Genomic DNA, 20,662 nt, shown 5'->3' on the forward strand with positions numbered 1-20,662 from the left:
TTTTGACCATTGAGTTTTCTGTACATGTCTGACGTCAGGACGCCAGTAAGTGAACGGCTCCCCTCCAGCAGTGCCAATGACAGCACTTTGGTATAAAACTAAGGACCTTGATGAACCACTGTACACTGTTTGCCTTATTGTATCCCCTGTATTTGATATTTGTAGTATTTTGTAATATTGTATAAAGTCTGTTTAATTCTTTGATGTCTCTCTGTAATGTAGGTCACACTATGGTCACAGCTGAAATTGAACTCTTGGTTAATGCTGTCACAGTACATTTACTGTGAACCGTCCCTGTACAAATGAACACACAAAATAAATAGATAAACACTGGCTAACAGTATATTGAGAACGTATGTAGAATGACTTCTGCCGCTGAGATTTCTTATCTTTATCCTTCAAATCCCATTCAAATAAATTGGAGAAAGGTCCAAACATCCGTCATGACCTCATCCATGGGATCCTGCTCCAAAGCAAACCTCCTCACCTCCACTCTATACAGAACTGACATCATCGTAACCACCCTAGCAACCACCCATTTGCCACAGCAACCGCCTTAGCAACCATCCTATGCTTTTTTTTAAGGATTAAGCAATCACAGTGCATTTACACAGCCCGCTATCCTCCTATGGAAAAAACACAGAGCTTCCTATGTTTGGCTTGGGTTACCTGGGACTTGCTCTCTCACTGCTGCGCCGACTCCTCCAAGAGGTCTCGGCCTGGTTTCAGTCTGCATATTGAACATGATATAAGGAAGAACCTGTTAGATTTATGCCAGTCAACCAGATGGTGGCGCTATAATAGCTACTTTTATATGATGGCCTTTATTTTTTGAAATTTAACTCATAGATGGCGCCTATTTGTGTTGATATCACTTTACCTTACTGTCTTGATGTAATAGGTTGACAGTTATAAAAAAGTGGGCGTGGCTTATTCTTGAATAGGTGCTGTATCTTATGAATAAATTTGTTTTTTGTAAACAATCAGTTTTAACAACAAATCAGATCGATCAAAACCTACAACTAACACTGCATTATAACCTGCTCACTGCTTTGTGGCTAAGGCTCATAACTTATCAATCTTTCAGCATTTCAGATTTGTGCATGAAAGGGTTGACTGATAAGTTCAGAGCCCGGGCCACAACACAAAGAGTAACTATAATATTTGTTTGTTAAAAAGTGTGTGAGGTACAACACACATTTTTCCTTTTTCCCTTCTCTAGTCAATTGGCACAGAGAATTGCATTGGGGTGCAATCATTAATTATTTTTGCAAAATTTAATCTATTATATGTAGTGGGAGAAACCGGAGCACCCGGAGAAAACCCACCCAACGACTAAACCAAGATCCTCCCTAATGGCTCTCACTTTGACAGGACACAGAGGTGGAAACCCCACGCGCTGAGGCAGATTTGGGGAGTTTTTTTTTAGTTGCCGAGACAAGCACGGAGATTCAGACAGATAGCAAGCATGACCCTCCTGCAGTAAAAATAAAACTCTTGCACGGGTGTCGAGTACTTGATGACGGTGATGTGGTGATTGATTGTATTCACGATGCCACGGATCAAGTTAGAAGGGCTCCACATGTTGAGACACTGATGCATCAGCTGGACTCATCTGTTCAATATATACAAGATTCTATGACATCGTGACACGCATCGGCGGTTGCCAGGATGTTGGAAGTTGATGGAGATAGAACATTGACGGCGATTTGACATCATCATCAAAATGAGCAAAGATACACAAACATGTGACTCACACTTACACACAGACACACAAGCAGTTACCGCCGCATACACTGTAAACGTGTTCACACATCCCTCGTGACCTCATCGCTCGTGATTCACTTGTGCGGTTGCTTTGGCGCTCGCTGTCCTCTCAGCTCCTCCCCCGCAGAAACAATGTTACCTCAGTCATATCAGCATTAAGTTCAAATATTTCACAACAAACGTAAAAGAATAGAGACGTCTGACATGGCCACGTGTTAACAATTAGCAATATTAGCAATATTAAATGAAAGTTTGCATTTTCTAACCTAAAATCATAAGGAAGGAAGAACTACTGCATAGAAACACTTCATACAAAAAAATCCCAAAATTCCATAATGAGCTGATGTGAGTCACTGCTGCTCTGGTCTCAGTACACTGGACTGTTGCGGATCCCACAGCAGAGCACCATGGTGAAGATCATTTCAAAGATCTGAAGGAGAAAAGGACAGAAGCGATTAATGCAACGCCTTCATTCCACTTCCTGTCTTGTTATCACAGCTGAGAACGACACAAGCTGCGGAATTAACATCCAGGAGACCGACGGCAACGCTGCCAGTCTCTCTTCACGCCTGTCTGTGTCTGTTTGTTTTTACAGCCCCGCCCACGTACACGCTGACACTCACCATGATGACGGCCACCACCAAGGCAGCCAGGCCGATCAGGTAGAGCTTCTCTGAGAACAGCTCGATCAGTTTGTTATGACAGCTCTGAGTGGAGACACAAGGAGATCAGCCATGAAACTATGATGCATGTGAGATGATTGACATTGTAATGAGTCACACAGAGCTGGTTTCAGGTCATAGTATGCAAAGAAAAAGTACTTGTACACCAGCTTTCTCTTCAGGTGCTAGAAATTGACCTCTATGACATCATGAGGGTCGTCTGGGCGAAATACCCCTTTAATTCTTTACTCTGTAGTCTATAGACGGAACTGAATGCTTACATGTTTATCGTTTACTGTGCTATGGTTACCTGAGATTGTAGAAAATCTTGTGTAGCCTTTCCAGGACATAAGGTGCCACGGAGTTGTATGAAGAGAAGGCTGTCGTCTCCTTTACCACAGCAGTCGAGCTGAAGAGGAGAAGTCAGGATGAAGAGAGATGTTTAACATTGCAAATATGTCAATACGATTCCATTTCTCCACCTCTACGTACCGTTTTGTGGAAAGCTTCCAGCACTTGGACCGCAGCTGCCTTGCTCGTTGACCCTGAGACGTCCACGGCCTTGATGTACGCAGAGTCGTAGAAGTTGATCAGCTCTTTTGAGATCTGCGGGGAGAATCAGCACGTTTCGTTTTAGCGACACAGCAAACGAAAAAAGAGTGTGTGGGAAGATCAACGCCATATGCGCTGTAGGAGTGTGTGAGTGTGCGGCCTGCTCACCGTGTCCCTGTTCATGAAACCCCACATTGCTGCAGCCACCTCACACGCAAAGAGGACCACCAAGAAGAAGAAGAACTGAGGCCACAACAAGAACAAAAAAGAAGCAATGAGTATTTGCACCACAAGTCTCACATGCATTGATTGAATAGAGAAGAGAATAAAAGAGAAGAGAAGAGAAGAGAAGAGAGTCCTCCTCCATGCACCCACCGTCCCTAACAGGCACTGAGATTCCTGAATGGCACCATAGCAACCAAGGAAGCCCACCAGCATCATGACGGCCCCGACTGCAATCAGTATGTACACACCTAGAAACACACACAGACACAAAACGCTCGATTAACACAAAATAGGGGCGTTTGCAAGAAATGCGACGGCATTGTGAGCACAACACCACCAGGGGGCAGCATGAGAGCTGCATATGTGTGTGTGTGTGTGTGTGTGTGTGTGTGTGTGTGTGTGCCTGGTGTCCACTCATTGATCCAGACATTGCTTGATAATGACTTTCTGGATGTTTCTCCTGCCCCCCGCTGTAAGGTGACATGACATTATTGGCTGGCAGATCAGAGGGGGAGGGAGAGAGAGAGAGAGAGAGAGAGAGAGAGAGAGAGAGAGAGAGGGGCGGAGGAAACAACGTCCTACTGCCGGGCCAGGAAATGCCGGCCAGACCCCCACAGCCCCCTCAGCTCAGACCCCTTCCCCAGGAAACAGAGGGAACCATGTTGATACACACACACTCACAGACACACCCACACACACACACTCATGCATACACGCTCACCTTTTAGTCATGAAGCTGTTACAGCGAGAGGCGTTTATCTAACAAAATCACTTAATAGAGCACAATTAATCCTCCACTGTGATACAGAAACACACTTTTCCTGCTGCTTCTAATGGCGATGAAGAGAACGAGCAGCAGGCAGCAACAGGTAGTCCTGCTGTTGTGCATAGCAACAGAGCTGCAGTGACTCCAGACGGCTGTGCTGTGTGCAGACCAAAAGGAAGCGTCACAACACAACGAGTAAAACGCAAATAATGAAAATAGATTTTATGAATAAATTAACTTTGTTGTGATCTTATTGATTTTAAAGGGTTAATCCATGGATCATCAAACATTCACTTTGTTCTTATTGCATGTTTATGTATTTATTTTCCTGAAGCTAAACTACACGTTTGAATAAAACCTATCAAACCCTTGGCTTTTATTCTGTATTTTACCCATAATGCCTCATGTTCCATATGTAAGGGTTTCTCACGGTGCCAGGTCTCTGTTGGAACTTCTGCTTCCACACACTGACAGCATGTGTAGGATGTAAACAGGGGAAACGTTCCTCTCACAGGTCTCCTGAGCTTCTGTAATTAAAGTCGTGCAGAGGTGCTTATTACACGGTGCAGACCTGCTGCTAATAAAGGGAAGGGTTGGCGTAGCAGAGGTCAGAGGTCGCAGGGCTCAGCGCCAACAGGTATTAATCATGCTCAGTGTCCTGAATGAATAAAAGCCTTGGCGGTAAAAGGTAAACTGTGGGAGAGTTTTACGGCGTGTTCGATGATCATTTAAAGCCTTAAATCACGGCTCCACGCTCACCAGCCATAGCAACCACCAGGCTGCCTTGGCAACCGTGTGCTGTAGCAGCAAAGTGCGACACCTTTAATGGTAAAATCCTTTGATGAGCTGCATTGACAACTCAAACACACACACACACACACACACAGACACACAACACACACAGTAGTCCCCTCCCCCCCCCTCCTCGATTCCTTACGCCCTCCTCCCTCTTTTGAGCTCTCAGCTACTATGGCCGGTAACCCAGCAATGCGGCAAAGCAAGCATTACTTCCCCTGTCTGCCATCGCTATGACAACACCCTTTGAGGTTTTGAAGGGTATTGAGACTTTAAGGGGGCTCCTGCAATCTTATACCACCAGGGAAGTTCATTTATTTCTTGTCTTGGTGTCTGGTCTCCACAGAGGGGAGAAGGAGGTGGACACCAGCTGAAAGGAGCCACTGGAGGCGTCTGCATACAAGACAACAACAACATGTCTCCGCTGTGTAAAGGAGAAGGGATGGGATGAGGGTTTGACTTTAGATATTAAACTTGATTCCTTTGGAGAACATTTAGAATTACAGTATTTCTTCTACTGTGGATCCATCAAAATGAATCACAAACTGGAGTTGCAGCACAGCAGGGCTTCGTCTTACCAATGCTGCGCGCACACACACACACACACACACACACACACACACACACACACACACACACACACACACACACACACACACACACACACATCATTGGATTAAAGCCTTATTACTCTACAATCAATAAACAGATATTGAAAATCCCTCATAAATCTGTTTTTCTTATCGACTTTAGTGTGGGAAATGATTGATTGTCATTTATAAAGCGGTTTAAACTTCATCAGAGCAGGTTTAGATACATTGTACACGTGTACTTTTATATCACATCGTCCTTTGGCTTTGATAACGTGTTTTTATTCCTTTAAATTATGTAAAAAGTCTAAGTTCTGCTGTGGTTGTGCATTATTCCTACGCTTTAAAAGAACTGAAACATCTCCTCCTGGCCTGTTTGCAACAATGAACACACTGGACCGCTGACAACTGGCAGCCCGTGATGATGATATAGAGGAAGATGATGATAATTTCAGCTGCTGGTGAGATGTAAGAGAATGTGTATTTTCAGTTCTTACATAAGTACCACTTTGCTGTGCCAGCGCGCTAAAAACATCCACTCCAAACTCTAATTTGAGGGGTAATGAGCAGATGGAGGAGGTTATTTGAATTGAGCGAGGGCGGGCGTATGTTCAAGACGGGAGACAGGGAGGAAGAAAAAAATGACATGCCCTTGATCTCCCTTGGGTGGGCCTCTCTCGCCGCCCTGCCTTTAAAATCTAGTGTGTGCCCTTGCCTCTATAAAAAGCGCGGGTTTGAATCGGCTCTGTATACTTACTGAGGCTAAGTACGGGAGAGCAGCAGCGCCCCGAATGTAAATTAATGGGCTCAGCAGAGTTCAACACCACAACAAGCTGAGTCCAAACTGTTCTGTACTGGTCTGGTGTATTGTAGGTTTCAGGGGTCCATCTGTGGACAGATGAGGCCGCTAAAGGAGACGACGATGATGATGATGAGGATGGTGATATATGGTCATTATAGTTCAACCTGAAGGCCAAATATGAGAGAAACATATAGAACACACGGCTCAGACCATCAATCGTGTGGACCAGATACTTCAAAAGCTTCATTTGTCGGCACACCGACTCACACATCTGTCTCAAACATCTGGCCTCTATGATCTCTGAAGTAATAAAGGATTTGGAGCAGATGAAGAAACAGGATAAGAGACTTTAGTGTTTTATGGTTCCTTCAGCGACCCCTGACCCGGTTTTGAGATTCAGGGACATCTAACTGAACTCGACATCTAACTGAACTTTTGGATTGTTAAACATCTTCAAAAATAACCCCAGAAGAACACAAAGCATGGCTCACTGACAGCGTTTATGTGCTCAGCTCCTCCGGGCCGTGTCCCACAGTAGCATGTGGTCACCCGGGTCAGAACGGCAGCCGAGTGAAAACACGCCGAGCCGCTCTTGACGCAGGTCCTGTTTCCTGCTCTCTTCTTACGGCGTCACGCAGTCTTTCTATTTCTGTATCTCAGCTGAGAGTGAAAAATGGGCGTTTTTTTTTTGTCAATTAGTTAACTGTCAACGCTCCGTTAACTGTGACCTTCCTACGGCAAGAAGAATAGACGGAGCGTTAAAGCCCCAGAGTGATGAGGAGAGGAGATTAAAGAGTCTAACGTAAAGGTGAGGCGCTCCATCTTCTCTTTCTCTCTGTCTCTGTCAATTTCCATGAAGAATCATTCAAATTGTGTTCCTTCTGGCCAGATGGTGACACTGTAATTAACATTTTTAAGTTTGTTTATTTATTTTTCTCACGGTTTTGCTTCAATTGGCTGCCAAAGTTGAGTGGGCGTGGCTGGTTCTATAGAAAACTCCTGCATCTCATGAATGATTTAGTCTATTGTAGCTCAAATGTGCCGTGACTGGAGGTCTGCTGGTGTGTGTGGCGTGTTGGTGATGCACACTCACTGATGTAGAAGGTTCCTGGTGCCTGGTTGCCTTCAAACTGCAGGATGAGGAGGTTGCTGGTTTGACTGTCATGGCGGAGCCACAGGGCGACTCCTAAGATCACACCTCCAGCCAGCTGGGGACGAGAGAGAGAGAGGGAGGGGGGGAGGGATGGAGCGAGACAGGGGGGGGGTTATCATTATTACTTCCTTTTATGGTGCTTTACTTTGCTGAAAACAGATCACAGCCAATTCCAAATGTCTGGAGATACGTTCGTGTCAATATGAAAAACATGAAGCCGTTCTTATCGAGCTTTAGACTTGATTAAAGTCCCATTGAGCCTCCGTGCGTGTTGGCTCCTAGTGTGTCTGTCCTGTAGCGTTTGAGGAAGCTGACCTCTCCTGTGACCTTAGAGTGATGCGATGAAAGGACATCCTGAAACCTCGGTGACCTGCGGCTCACACCACCTCAGAGCCAAGAACCCTTCCCACCTTCCTCTCCTCCATGAATCTCCAATTATCGAACAGCCCAGTGAAAATGTGATTTCGGTTTAAAAGGAAGACGATGAACACAACAGCGGATCAATCAGATGCAGTTTATAGTTCACACGGCCTGACTGTTTATATTGAACTATCTCCACATTCGGGGCCGTGGCTGCTTTCTATTGTTCTCCCAAGCAACAGGAAGCACAATCCTCAACATGAAAAATAGCAAAGTGAGGAAGAGACAGCTCAGAGTTTTCACAATGACAAGCGCAAAAAACCGACAGAGGAAACACTCAATCAAGTCGGTGTGTCCAGGATATGGTGACTCTCTGCTAAAAAAAGATAATGACTCTCAGCACAGAAACTACATGGACATCTAACAAACAAGACTGGGAAGTGAAGTGAGCAAACACATCTGCTGGGGTTCAGATGTGGTGCTGTGAAGTTTAAAAGGCAGAATGACACCAGACGACGTCATAGTTTCAAGTCCCAAACTAGACAAAATGCTACGCTGCCTTTTCTAACCGTCGCTCAGGAGATCAGCTGGACACTTTACGCTTACAAAGCAGCAAAAGGCTCCAGTGTGGCGTCCAGGTATGGACAAAGGAAATGTCAAAGGGAAACACTCTCCTCCCCTCCCCCAAAGAAAGTATGAGTCCTCTTCATTTTCCGCTACGTATGGCGAGATACCATCTCCTCCAAACAACAGGAAATCCTCCAGAAATGATGTAATAGAAGAATGTTTACAGCCGGTTTCAGAAATTAAACATTCTCTAAATCCAAAATCAATAAACATGAACATAACTGACTTTGAATACAGTGTTAGTGTCCCTGTGTCTGTGTTTAGGTGGGACACTTCATGTCTTTGCTGCTCAACCATGCAGCAAATAAAGCTTTACAATGTGGCTGCTGTATTGATGCTGCTCTCCTCTCTAAAGTGCGACAGAGCAGCGTGATTAAAGCAGCAGGGTGGGTTAGTGTGAAGCGTCTCCTCCAGGATGGGTCATGTCTGAGGAGTTAGTATAAGAGTTAGTGAGTTAGTGAGTTTAAATCACAAAAAGAAGAGAGGAAGTTTGAGCCAAAGATGAAAAGAAGACGTTACACAGCAAACTTCAGTGTGAAATATGTTTGACTTACCCAGAAAATAAAATTAAAGAAGAATAACATATATTTAATGCATTTGGTGCAACCCGCCACAGCCATGTTGCCAGGTTGGTTTCCTCAGAGTCGTCCTCAGTTCAGTCTGCTGCCCGCCGGGATCACACGCTGTCTGTCAGAGGGCTGAGGGCTGAGGGCTGAGGGCTGAGGGCTGAGTCTGAGGGCTGAGGGCTGAGTCGACCGGCTCCTAACTGCAAACTCCTCCTTATAATGAAGAGTGAAAACCGAGACTGAGAACAGCCCACCGACTGAAGAGGAGAGAGAGAGAGACTGAGAGAGTGAGAGAGAGAGAGACTGAGAGAGAGAGAAAGAAAAATAAAAAAGAGTACGTCTTAGTTTAATTTCCTTTCACTGTGAGATGAAATCGGCATCAGTTAGTGTTATTGTCATGTATAATGTATTCATGTATTCAGTCCCAATTCATTTGGATCTAAATGCTGTGTACAGATCCATAGTTCCTCTCAGCCTGAGTGCTGCTGGATTTCAGTCATAACTCCAAAGTTGTCGTGTAGTGTTTTATTGCCACATTTGTTCTTTACAGAAAATGTATTGGGTTTAGAGTGAGTAATACCACCACCAAGGACCGAGAGTGCTCTCACTATGCCGCCATTCAAAAGTGTTGTGGTTGATAAGCTATAGGCCGAAAGGTGAAAGCGGTTATTACACAGACAGCGCCACCATCTGGCCAATCAGTACCAAACACTTCTTCTCTGGTTCATGTCAAACCTGCTTCATGAAAATAGGTTGATAACTTTTGGAGTAATCCTGCTAAAAGACAGACAGGTGGACAGATGGACAAACCAACATGGGTGAGAACAGAAATCGTTGCCATCTCTCCACGTCCCCTCTCAGTATGACGGAGGACAACGGGTACCGGAATGTTCTGAGTTCTTCCCTGGATGTCCAACCAGCCGAGCTCAGAGAATATTTTTGGAGCTGTGAACAGACGTACAGGACATAAAGCAAGTAAACACACGCTGCGGTGAGCAATGGCGCCATCTGCTGGTTGATTACTCATCAGGTAAACGTCGCACAGACAGCCACTTAACTCTTTGTTTTGAAGACATCTGCTCGGTCATTGCCATTGTGCGTCCACACTCCAGAGAAAGGGACTGAAACCGAACATTTCAACCGAACACAGGCAGTGAGATCGGACTCTTATTGATATTAAGGGGAGTATGAGCGCGTTTAATGGCTCCAGGGTCACACCTTCTTCATCCAGCTGTGCGAGAAGAAGATGAGTCCCTGTGCGGCAGCGATCACCATGTCAACAGCCTTCATGGGAGAACTTGACAGGGTTCTTTACTGGGCATGCTTCATGTGATCACACAGACCTGAGAAGAAGAGGAAGAAGAGGAAGGAGAGGAAGAAGAGGAAGGAGGAGAAGGAGAGGGAGGAGAGGGGAGTAAACAACAATTTGGAGATTCGATCCCCTCGCGTTTCTCGCTTTTGTGAGATGGTTTCTGTGCTGAACAGTGGGCGGATGTTTTCTTCTCGGCGCTCTGCAAATGCATGAATGAAAAGACGCGTCTGTGGGTGATAAAAGGCGCCAATCGGAGCGGAGTGGAGGAGAGGGGAGGGGAGGAGAGGAGAGGAGAGGAGAGAGCAGGAGAGGGGAGTGGAGTTGGGGCGCGGAGACAAAGAGACGCGGCCGGTGACAGCGCGTTGTTTTGCAGGCAGAGATCGTTCCGGGTGTCGGTGTGCTGAGGCGGTGCCGCGGGCAGAGGAGGAGACTGAGCTCCGGACAGACTGAGCTCCGGACAGAAGCTCACACGCACCGCAGTCACCTTGCTGCTGTCAAAGTCACAAAGTGATCCGATCCGTCACCATCACCGGCGACCTGCGAGTCCAATGCGCCCGGTTTGTTTGGGTGTTTCGGGGGAAGCTGCCGGCGTCTGTCTGCTTATCTCCACATCTCGGGGTTTACAGGCGATGTGACGTCCGTTCCTTCATGTGGCGCCATTGGCTGCGATTTCATTTTGGGATTTCGCCGTTGCCCTCCATGCAGTAAGTGAGTCTGGCATCTGTAGCGTGTGTGTGCGTGTGTGTGTGTGGTGCTGATGCAGGGCGGATAGAAGGGATGTAGCCTGATGCGCGAATCTCTCTCTCACACACATTTACAGTTGTTGCTTTGCGCGCTGCGTTTCTTTATGTAATCTGCTTCTGTCTTTACGCGCTTGTCTCCCCTTTATCATCGTCGCCGTGCATGTGTTGCGCGTGTAGACTTGCCGTTGCGATGAAGGGAACTTATTGGAGAAATGCCTAAGGGACGCAATGGGCCTGAGCGACGACAAGGATCGCATTGTGATAAACGTGGGAGGGATCAGACATCAGACATACCGAAGCACCCTGCGCACCCTACCTGGCACCCGCCTGTCCTTGCTGGCCGAGCCTGATGCACCCAACCACTTTGACTATGACGCCAAGATCGAGGAATTCTTCTTCGACCGCCACCCGGGCGTGTTTGCACACATCCTTAATTACTACAGGACAGGTAAGCTGCACTGCCCGGCGGATGTGTGCGGGCCCCTGTACGAGGAGGAGCTGGCCTTCTGGGGCATCGATGAGACCGACGTGGAGCCGTGCTGCTGGATGACCTATCGCCAGCACCGGGAGGCAGAGGAGGCGCTTGATAGTTTCGGCGGGGGAGGACTGCTCGACCTGGGGAGCGAGGATCAGGAGCCGGATCAAGACACGCACGCCGAGGGGGACGATGTGGAGGAGATGACGCGCAGGCTGGCGCAGGCTGACTGCCACGATGCCCGCACCGGGAGCCTGTGGGGCCGGTGGCAGAGGCACGTCTGGGCGCTGTTTGAGGACCCCTACTCCTCTAAATATGCAAGGGTGAGTCGCTCTGTCATCTGAGGTCTGTGGTTGTGTTGACAAGCCGATGTGTTCTTTGTGTGCATCCTTGAGATTTGAGGGCATATTTGGATAATATCAAACAAATACTGCTGGGGAAACTGGAATAATGTCTGATTGAGATGGAATTAGGCAGGAGTGAATGTGTGTGTCAGGCAGCATAATGGTGACAGAGAGTGATGCTCTATGGGGCTCAGAGAGGCTCTGGGTGACCTTGAAATCGCTCTCTCTCTAGGGTTTCCACAGCAGGGATGCGACTGTAAATAATGTGAGCCAGAAGACTTCAGCAAATCATTGCAATCATTCCCTCCCCTCTTCTACCAGGCAGGTAGAGATAAGGAAAGTGATTCCCACAGGTCTTTGGACCGTCTGGATCCCTGTAGGCTGGCAGTTTGCTTTAATGGGTCAGACACACATTAGGAGAGCAGATCTTTGGCACCACCAGAATTTAATGGCGGGCCTCCAGAGCAGAAATTGGGCTGAGGTGATATTTCTGGAGTTGTTCCTGGCTCCGCTCCATCTGGGCTTAATGCCTCTATGATGGCGATAATGAAATGACTTTACACCTTTAGAAGATGTTTTGAGCTCTAATAGACACAGACTGCAGGGTTCCACTTTGCTTTAACTGCTGTGGCAGGACGATCGCTGTAATTACTCCTCCGCCCCCCGTCCAGTAAACTGTATTGACCTGTAATCGCTCTTAACAGCAAACATTATTGAACACCTTTAGGCCAGGAAAAGACATTCTTCACGTCCACTGTCTGCAGGATAATGTCAGCCGTGTGTCCTACATGTGACAGCAAGGGAGGGGAAGTAGAGCGGCGATTGACAGATCTCCACTAAGACTGGCAAGAATATTAATTACTACTGAGCCTCTGAGTTAATTACAGACTCTTCTCACAGTGGATACATCAGTGGAAACTCACCCTAGTCACTGCAGATCAGCGTAGGCCTGTGGTTTGAGAGCGACAGTGAGAATTAACCAATCGGGACAAAACCATCTTTGTCCGTCAGTCCTTTCCCTCCCAAAGACAGAATTTAAGGTGGAATCTTTGGGTTTGATGTCTGTGGGTTTGATCACAGGCGTGTCAGGAAATGAGCTGAAAGAATCTGATACGGTTGATGATTTATTACAGTGTATTGTTGGGAGATTATGTGTTGAATCTGTGATTAAAGCGTTCTTGTTATGGATACACAACAGAACTGACAGAAGAACACACACAGCCTGTTGTGTAACCCAACCCAACACAACAGCACCGGCAATAAAATCCACCTTTGTGAAAGATTTATGCTCTTAAATTTCCTTTTGAAACTGCAGCGGCATCATATTTGAGGCCAAACATTGTGGTTTAGAGTTTTGGTTTCTACATGCATGGGAGGCTGATAATGTAATGTAATCCCACACTGTGCAACAACAGCAGTGAGTAATGCTGTGAAAGACAAACATTCATCTCTCTGGCACAGTGTCAACAACAACCAACTCCTATTATCAGCCAAACAAAGGCTCTCAGCTCTCAGGTCTCTTACTATTGTTTGGTGCTCTATATGTTTAAAGCTTTAAAAGATGGAAATGATCCAAACAATCCATCAAAGTCAAGACACAAATGACAAGAAATGAATTGAAACTGCAACGAGTCTAATGCAAAGTTAAGTTACAGATTTCCCTTCTCAATTCTTCACATCATTCAGATTATCAGAGGGCCTGTTTGTGAATCTGATATCCTTTATATCAAACCGACACTGTTCATATTCTTGAGATTCTAACATACTGATTGGGAACAGTGATGCTGCCTCATTGGGCCAAACGGAGCGAACAGAGGCGTGCTGTGCTGCGTTTGGCTGCCAGCACGGTTTCCCCTCTGCGCCGTGGGAATAGCGTGGATGGGAAACAGACGCCCATAAGCAGCGGTGATTTCCTCAGCACAATGCGATGAATTGCCAGAGATGAGATGTTATGATGAGTGCCTGTTTTCAGTCTCACACTGAGCACGCCTGGCCGAGGACCAGCTCCAGTGCTGCCTGTCTGTCTGTTCTGACCTATTGACCTCAAACTGCAGCAAAGGCCTATTTCTCCATTTAAACTTAAGTATGCAAACAATAACGCATTCTGTAAAGAAGGAGGATGGGAAGATGATGACACGGGGACTCAGGGACTGCGATCAATACCCAGGAGAGAAAATCATATCCATATCTCTCACGCTAAGGATGTATGCATCAGAAGTATCAGAACTTAAAGCCATGAAATGTGATCCTGCAATCAATATACAGTATAATGAGGCCTACAGTGCTCTTCCTCCATTAAGGGAAATATAGGTTTCACATAAAACACACACACACACACACACACACACACACACACACACACACACACACACACAGGCTCCCATTGAACAATCTGAGCTCATTGTGATTCCCAGGAGGAGACCAGTTGGACGGTATGACCTTGTGTAAGGGAAAGACCCAGTGTAGCGCTGCGGGGTCAGAGCCTGGGCTAAATTTAGTCGCGGGTTTGACACTAATGTCCCCTGTGCCGCTTGTGATTCTGAGTGAAAGCGTGTTCTCGAAAATGCCACAACCTTGAGGCACGGCAGAGGCAGGAGAATGTCAAGCCTGCATTGATTATCCCCTGTTACAATGAGTCTTTAATGAAGACGCACACACAGGGAGGGAGGGAGAGGGAGGGGCAGAGGGAGAGGGAGAGAGAGGGAGAGGGAGAGAGAGAGGGAGACTATGAGTATGTCAATGTTATTGTCATTGTGAGACCAGATGCTTTTGTCTGGGAGAATAGATTGAATTGCATCGCCCTGTGCTAAGAATGGCTGCCGGGCCGTTAAGCTTGATTACACCGCATGTGTAACTCTGCTCACTCTCCTCTCTGTCCTTCTCCTCTCTCCTCTCCTCTCTGTCCTTCTCCTCCTCTCCTCTCTTCTCCTTGCTTGCTCTTTCCATCTTCCCCGCTCAGTGGGTGGCTCTGGCCTCACTGTTTTTCATTCTGGTGTCCATCACCACCTTCTGCCTGGAGACCCACGAGGCCTTCAACCCCATCATCAACCGCACGGAGCTGGAGCTGGTGGACAACGTCACGGTGGAGCATGTGTACCAGGAGACCGAGACGGCGGCATACCTCACCTACATCGAAGGCGTCTGCGTGGTGTGGTTCACCTTTGAATTTCTAATGCGAATAACTTTCTGCCCCAACAAGTTTGATTTCATACGGAACGCCCTGAACATCATCGACTTCGTGGCCATCCTGCCCTTCTACCTGGAGGTGGGCCTCAGCGGGCTCTCCTCCAAGGCAGCTAAGGACGTGCTGGGTTTCCTGAGAGTTGTTCGCTTCGTGCGGATCCTTCGTATCTTCAAGCTGACCCGTCACTTTGTGGGGCTGAGGGTGCTGGGCCACACGTTGAGGGCGAGCACAAATGAGTTCCTGCTTCTCATCATCTTCCTCGCTCTGGGTGTCCTCATCTTTGCTACTATGATCTACTACGCCGAACGGATCGGAGCTAATCCCAATGACCCTCGAGCGAGCGAGCACACGCACTTCAAGAACATCCCCATCGGATTCTGGTGGGCTGTGGTGACCATGACGACCCTGGGCTACGGAGACATGTACCCTCAGACGACCTCCGGCATGCTGGTGGGAGCTCTGTGCGCCCTGGCAGGTGTGCTGACCATCGCCATGCCCGTCCCTGTGATCGTCAACAACTTTGGAATGTATTACTCCCTGGCCATGGCAAAACAGAAACTACCAAAGAAAAAGAACAGGCACATCCCCCGGGCACCGCAGCCAGGCTCTCCTAACTACTGTAAGTCAAGCATCGGCTCACAACATCCCAGCCCCATCGCCCACGACGACGACGTGTTCGAGATAAAGTTTCAAGGTAAGAACAAAGAGCGGACGCATGGGTGTAAGAAGCACATCCTGACATGTTGTTGTCTCTCATTGTTTGTCTGTTGACTCAGATGATTCAGGAGGCAAGACATGAAACAAATGAGATTCCCTGCCGAAGAATAAATAACATGCATGTGATGAGACGCAAATTTGACTCTGTTAGGAGACGATGAGTAACGCTGGTATTGATTTTTGCGCTTCTTAATGCAGTGACTCACTCAGACTCTCACATAAATCTAACTGAGAGTGTGTGAGGATCATGAAACTGTAAGGACGTACATGAGGACAGGGGAATAACATGGTTCTGCATGTAGAGGAGGCAACGGCGGCATTAAAAGTCACTTAGAGAAATAAAAGCTGCACTCCTACATTGTTAAAATGAATGTGATGTTATGTAATGCAAGCAGCAGTTGTCTTACATAAAGAGGCAGTTTTGGTTGTTTCTATTTCAAAACAAACCATCTCATCCACCCGGCTGACACTTTGGCTCCACTCAGCTCATCTGTCCATCACACTCATGCTGTGTGCAGGTTCAGCACCGAGATATTCAACCAGAATATTTCCTTCTTGTTTCTGTTGTTATTGTTTTTGTTTTGCTTTCTTTTCCTTTTTTTTTTTCCTCCTTTGTTTGTTTGTTTGTTTCCCACGCTGTCGTCAGATTCCAAACTGAACGGCGAGGCGGCTAATGCGGCTCTGGCCAACGAGGACTGCCCCCACATAGACCAGGCCGTGTCGCCGGAGGAAATCTTCAGCCCCAGCGAGCGCGAGCGGCCCTGCTTCCTGGTCACCACCGCCGAACGCCCCAACCACACGGGGGGGAGAGTGAGGAGGGGTACGTACAGTAACAGGCAATCACAGGCCCCCGCCAGACACTGACAGCTTAGAGACCAGACACCGTGCGTTCATTTCGTCCCTTTACTGAGCTTTAAACCTCAGTTATTCACAGCTACAACCACATACACACACACACAAACACACACAACTACAAACCTCTTACACCCCTCATCCACCTGCTTCTCCTCTTTATCCCCTCGGGTGTGTGTTTACAGTGTATATACATATATTCCAAGTCACAACAACGCGTTAAGGCCAAGCACAATCACCACAGATGTTAATAGTAATCGTCCACATCGACATAATATATTTTTTGATACCATGCATAATGTAAACGCCTATTTATTTACCAGTAAGGAGAATATTTTCCAGATTTATATGATTACTAGATTGTGTTGTCTTACATGCTTGAGAAAGTATTGATGTGCTCTGCGTGTATCCTGTATGTACCTGTGTGTGTTTTAATGATCAATGTCATGCAGAATCCTGACTATGAGTACACATGAGCCTTGACCCTAGCGGTGCATGACGTGTCTTGCTGATGGGTGCTATCAGTATGGTGACGGAGCACAACACACATGCAGGAAGGCTAAATGTATTTCCTGTATATAACTATGGACCAAATTTAACTCATTTATTGATGTTAAACTGAAGATAAACAGGGTTGAGCCTCTATTTTCTTTGGCTTCTTTAAATATGATTGTAGTCTCTTCTCGTGTCTTAGTCCCTCAGCCATTTGACGTTAACATGAAATGGCCTTCAGTGTGAATTCTGGCCGTAGCCGAGGAAACCAGTGCCTACCTTCTCTTACAGTCTGTCACAGTGTTACGCTCCTATCCATTCCAGTACCACCCGGTTGGTCGGTGCATGCTGTCATACTCCTGATGCGCTCAGTGCATGGAGAGGAATAATCTGTCTGAAAGTGTCTGTGTTATTGATTTGTTTCTATTGAGAGACAAAAACAAGAAAGCAACAGGTGCCGTGTAAGTGAGGAACACCAAACCATGTTGTCATGGATTTAGCGCTGCCGTGTACTCAGAACGTTCTCTGTTTTTCAACCGAAGGTTATGAAAAGCCTTGGAGCCTTAACAGCATGTCTGGCATGAGCGGGGATGCCTCTGGAGTGTCCTCAGTGTCCGCCCTGCCCTGCAGCCCACCCTGTCTAATGCAGCACTCACATTCCCCCATCCCATCCATTATGTAGCATGGTTGAGTAGCAGACACAATGCCATTGGAAGGCCAGTCCAGTCCACTCGTCCTCTTACCTTTCCTGTCCGATTTTGCTTTACACCTGCCTTCGCTCCTGCTTTTTTTTCCTTTTGTTTTTCTTCTTGGAAAACTGTATTTTAACTGTGCTGATAGCCGAGCTTCCCAAGCGTTCACCTTGGGCGTGTCATCATATCCTAGACCAGAACACATTGGCACATGCCACTCTGCATGGGTCACCTCAGTGGCAGACAGAGCCCTGTTCTTCTCTGACCACAGGCTAACCCCACTCTCTCCCTGTGTTTACATCATTGCCTGTTGCTCTGTTGCTTTTGATCTCACATACTCTTCTGCCTACAACTTTGATCTCATCTGCTTTTTAACAATTTGTGAAAGAAAACAATTCCACAAGATGTAACCACTGCTAACGATATGCTGGACATTAACACCACATGGCTTCTTAAGCATATCTAAAGGTATCATTGCCCGCTGCTAAGGGAGCTCTTAAGTGCTTTGTACGTTGCAAAGTAGAGACGAAGTCTGAAAGTGCAACCCACACGAGACGCATTGTTACCCGAGTGGCCATTAGTGATGTTCATGATGTCCAATGCAATATGGAGATGATGACAATTCATTTGATGCTAGTGCTGAATACATCGACTGTCAACAGAACTCAAACTGTTTTGTTCATTTGCATGAACTGCATGATAACTTATGTTCAACAAGAAGCTAACTGTATCACAGTACTTGTAAGAAAACAGTTTTTCTTTCAAAAGCTTCAGAAGCTTTGTCATTCTTTATGCATTTCCAGACAGCTTTATAAGAGACTCAGTCAGAGCAGAGGGTTCTATGTAGCTGCCATTCTTTGCCTTTCCCCAAAATTCATAGTTATTGTCTCGTATTGATTTAACTGGGGCCTCCGACAAAAATAGTTAAGGACTTGAATCAGTTGTCATAAAGCCTAACTAATGCTGTTATGAGCATAAACCACTTTTATACAAACACATTTACTGGTAGATTTTAAACAGCACCAGCAGTCTGCAGCCACTTCTGTTCTCTGCTGCCACGCCTCCATTTAGGCCGGATCTCATCAACAATCAAACTACGGTGCCTTCAGACCCTGGTGAGGCAAAGTAAAAGTGAGTAATCAATTGACATGATATTACGTAAGTGCTCCCAGTGTAGCATCGATACACTTTCTATCATGCTCATAACAGTGTAATGAAAGCTTTACTGTATCAGGTGCAGCTTGTACCTACTGCACCACTTTTCTACCCTTAATCACAGACAAAACGCCCTCTTGGTTCTTATTACGTCATCCAACACTTATGGAAGCGTATGGGAAGCGTACAGTAGCTATATTAAGTTACATTTAGAGACATTTTGTATGATAAAGCACAAAGATCATTGAACAGGGACCAACTAGAGCCAGAATATACCCACCTAGATCACCCAGTGTGTATTTAGTACGTCTATTACTTTAAAAAACGTCAATACTGTTACACGTATTGACACATCCCCACTAATTATGCACTATTCTTTCAGGGCACTTTATCCAATTTAATGTCAAACCAATCTGAATTGTTAATTTATAGAAACTCTTTTAAAGTAATAGCAACTCCTCCAAGTTTTTGTTTTGATTCTGAGTGCTTTTTACATTTTGACATTTCCAGTCGTGTCTCTTGTTGTGGTAAATTATATGGACGTTATATTAAGAAGATTAACAAAAAAAGAAAACTTACTTGTGAAGATTTGATGTGAAGCGATGCAGGTGAAGTATATGCTCATGCAATTTAAGTGAAGAAGAAGAAAAAAAAAAAAAGAAGTACACTACAACACAGTATGGGATGTGGGTCTACTTGGGGAAAGGTAAATGCATGTATTTTACATTTATGCAACAGAAACGTATTCAAAATCAAACATGTAAATATAAGTCCTTGCATGAAATAAATTTTATACACAATGAGCGTTTTAGCCTCCGTTTTTCTTCAACAGCACACGCATTCACATCTGGTGCATCCCCGCTGCTGCTTGACCCTTGACCTCAGCCGTGTGCAGGGGGTCAAAGAGAGCAAGCAGAGGGAACAAAGTGGGGACTGTGAGAGCATGACGCAAAAAAAAAAAAAACTGTACCAACGCATGACAATGAAACCAGACCCGCTGTACATCAACCTGTAGGTCGCAGCATGATCGGCATGTGGATTAACCTCCTCACAGTTGAAACACATCCAGACAGTGCCTCTCTGTCTGACGCCTTGGCTAAGCATGGGAGAGAAAACATGGTAAACCCTCCGCGTTTACCATGAACAAACTAACGGAGCACATTTTCTTTACTCTCCAAAAGCTATTGCGTCATTTCACTCTTCTTCCTCTTCTTACTCCTCCTCCTCCTCCTCCCCCCGTGGTATCCAATCATCCAATCATCCATCAGTTCCGCCATTATACATAATTTGTGTAATAATTTCTTTTTGTTATTGTTTCTTTATATGTTTATAGAGACCCAGCGACAGCACCGGAGCAGACAACCAACAGAGTCAGTTTGTGTTATGAACCATGGTGTCCCAACCACTATGTGTATGACCCATAATGGCCCATCACCCACCTGAGAGCGCTGTAGCATTGTTTCTGTGTATTACTTAGTCTTTTGAAAATGGGTGTGAGAGTGGCAACCTGTAAAATCGCAAACAACTCAGCATAGATGTAGCACTGAGGAAGTTCTGTTGTCAAGCCTTATGTAAGCTCAGTATCTGTCACTGGTTACTGTGTTGTAATTTGTGTGCCTATATTTTTGTTTTGGTGTGTGCCAGTGCTGTAAATACGCTTTTTTGTGTGTGCTGAAGTTTGTGTGTGTACCCAATGTTTTTGAGTGATCATCAAATATCTGTGTGCTTCTGTCGAAAAACAAAAAAAAAATGTTGCTCCCTCCCCTACTCTTCCTCCCCTTCCTCCTCCCCCTCCTCACCGCCGCCCGACACGTCCGCCCAGACGACAAAC

The 20,662-nt window shown here is 46.1% G+C and overlaps 2 protein-coding genes across 4 annotated transcripts; one reads left to right on the top strand and one right to left on the bottom strand.

Moving 5' to 3' along the window:
- Positions 1-1,508: 1,508 nt before the first annotated feature.
- LOC143015866 (CD81 protein-like) lies at positions 1,509-9,075 on the bottom strand. Its single transcript, XM_076169985.1, has 8 exons — positions 8,854-9,075; positions 7,253-7,367; positions 3,357-3,454; positions 3,150-3,224; positions 2,922-3,035; positions 2,740-2,838; positions 2,391-2,474; positions 1,509-2,197 (listed from the first exon to the last, which is right to left on the bottom strand). The coding sequence occupies exons 1-8, from the start codon at positions 8,917-8,919 to the stop codon at positions 2,135-2,137; spliced, it is 714 nt and encodes a 237-aa protein (XP_076026100.1). The 5' UTR covers positions 8,920-9,075; the 3' UTR covers positions 1,509-2,134.
- A 2,073-nt stretch (positions 9,076-11,148) lies between these two features.
- Positions 11,149-20,631, top strand: kcnc1b (potassium voltage-gated channel, Shaw-related subfamily, member 1b). 3 transcript variants are annotated; one of them, XM_076138606.1, is made up of 4 exons: positions 11,149-11,718; positions 14,699-15,617; positions 16,287-16,460; positions 20,165-20,631. In XM_076138606.1, exons 1-4 carry the CDS (start codon positions 11,149-11,151, stop codon positions 20,272-20,274), a joined length of 1,773 nt encoding a protein of 590 aa, XP_075994721.1. In that variant the 3' UTR covers positions 20,275-20,631. The 3 variants fall into 3 exon arrangements, with proteins under 3 accessions (XP_075994721.1, XP_075994713.1, XP_075994729.1); XM_076138598.1 differs by lacking the exon at positions 20,165-20,631 and adding an exon at positions 17,527-17,749; XM_076138614.1 differs by lacking the exons at positions 16,287-16,460; positions 20,165-20,631 and adding an exon at positions 17,527-17,749.
- The last annotated feature ends 31 nt before the right edge of the window (positions 20,632-20,662 follow it).

This window comes from Genypterus blacodes, unplaced genomic scaffold, assembly GCF_046128005.1.
Source record: "Genypterus blacodes isolate CSIRO-AG114 ecotype Tasmania unplaced genomic scaffold, CSIRO-AGI_Gbla_v1 ptg000015l_1, whole genome shotgun sequence".
NCBI lineage: Eukaryota > Metazoa > Chordata > Actinopteri > Ophidiiformes > Ophidiidae > Genypterus > Genypterus blacodes.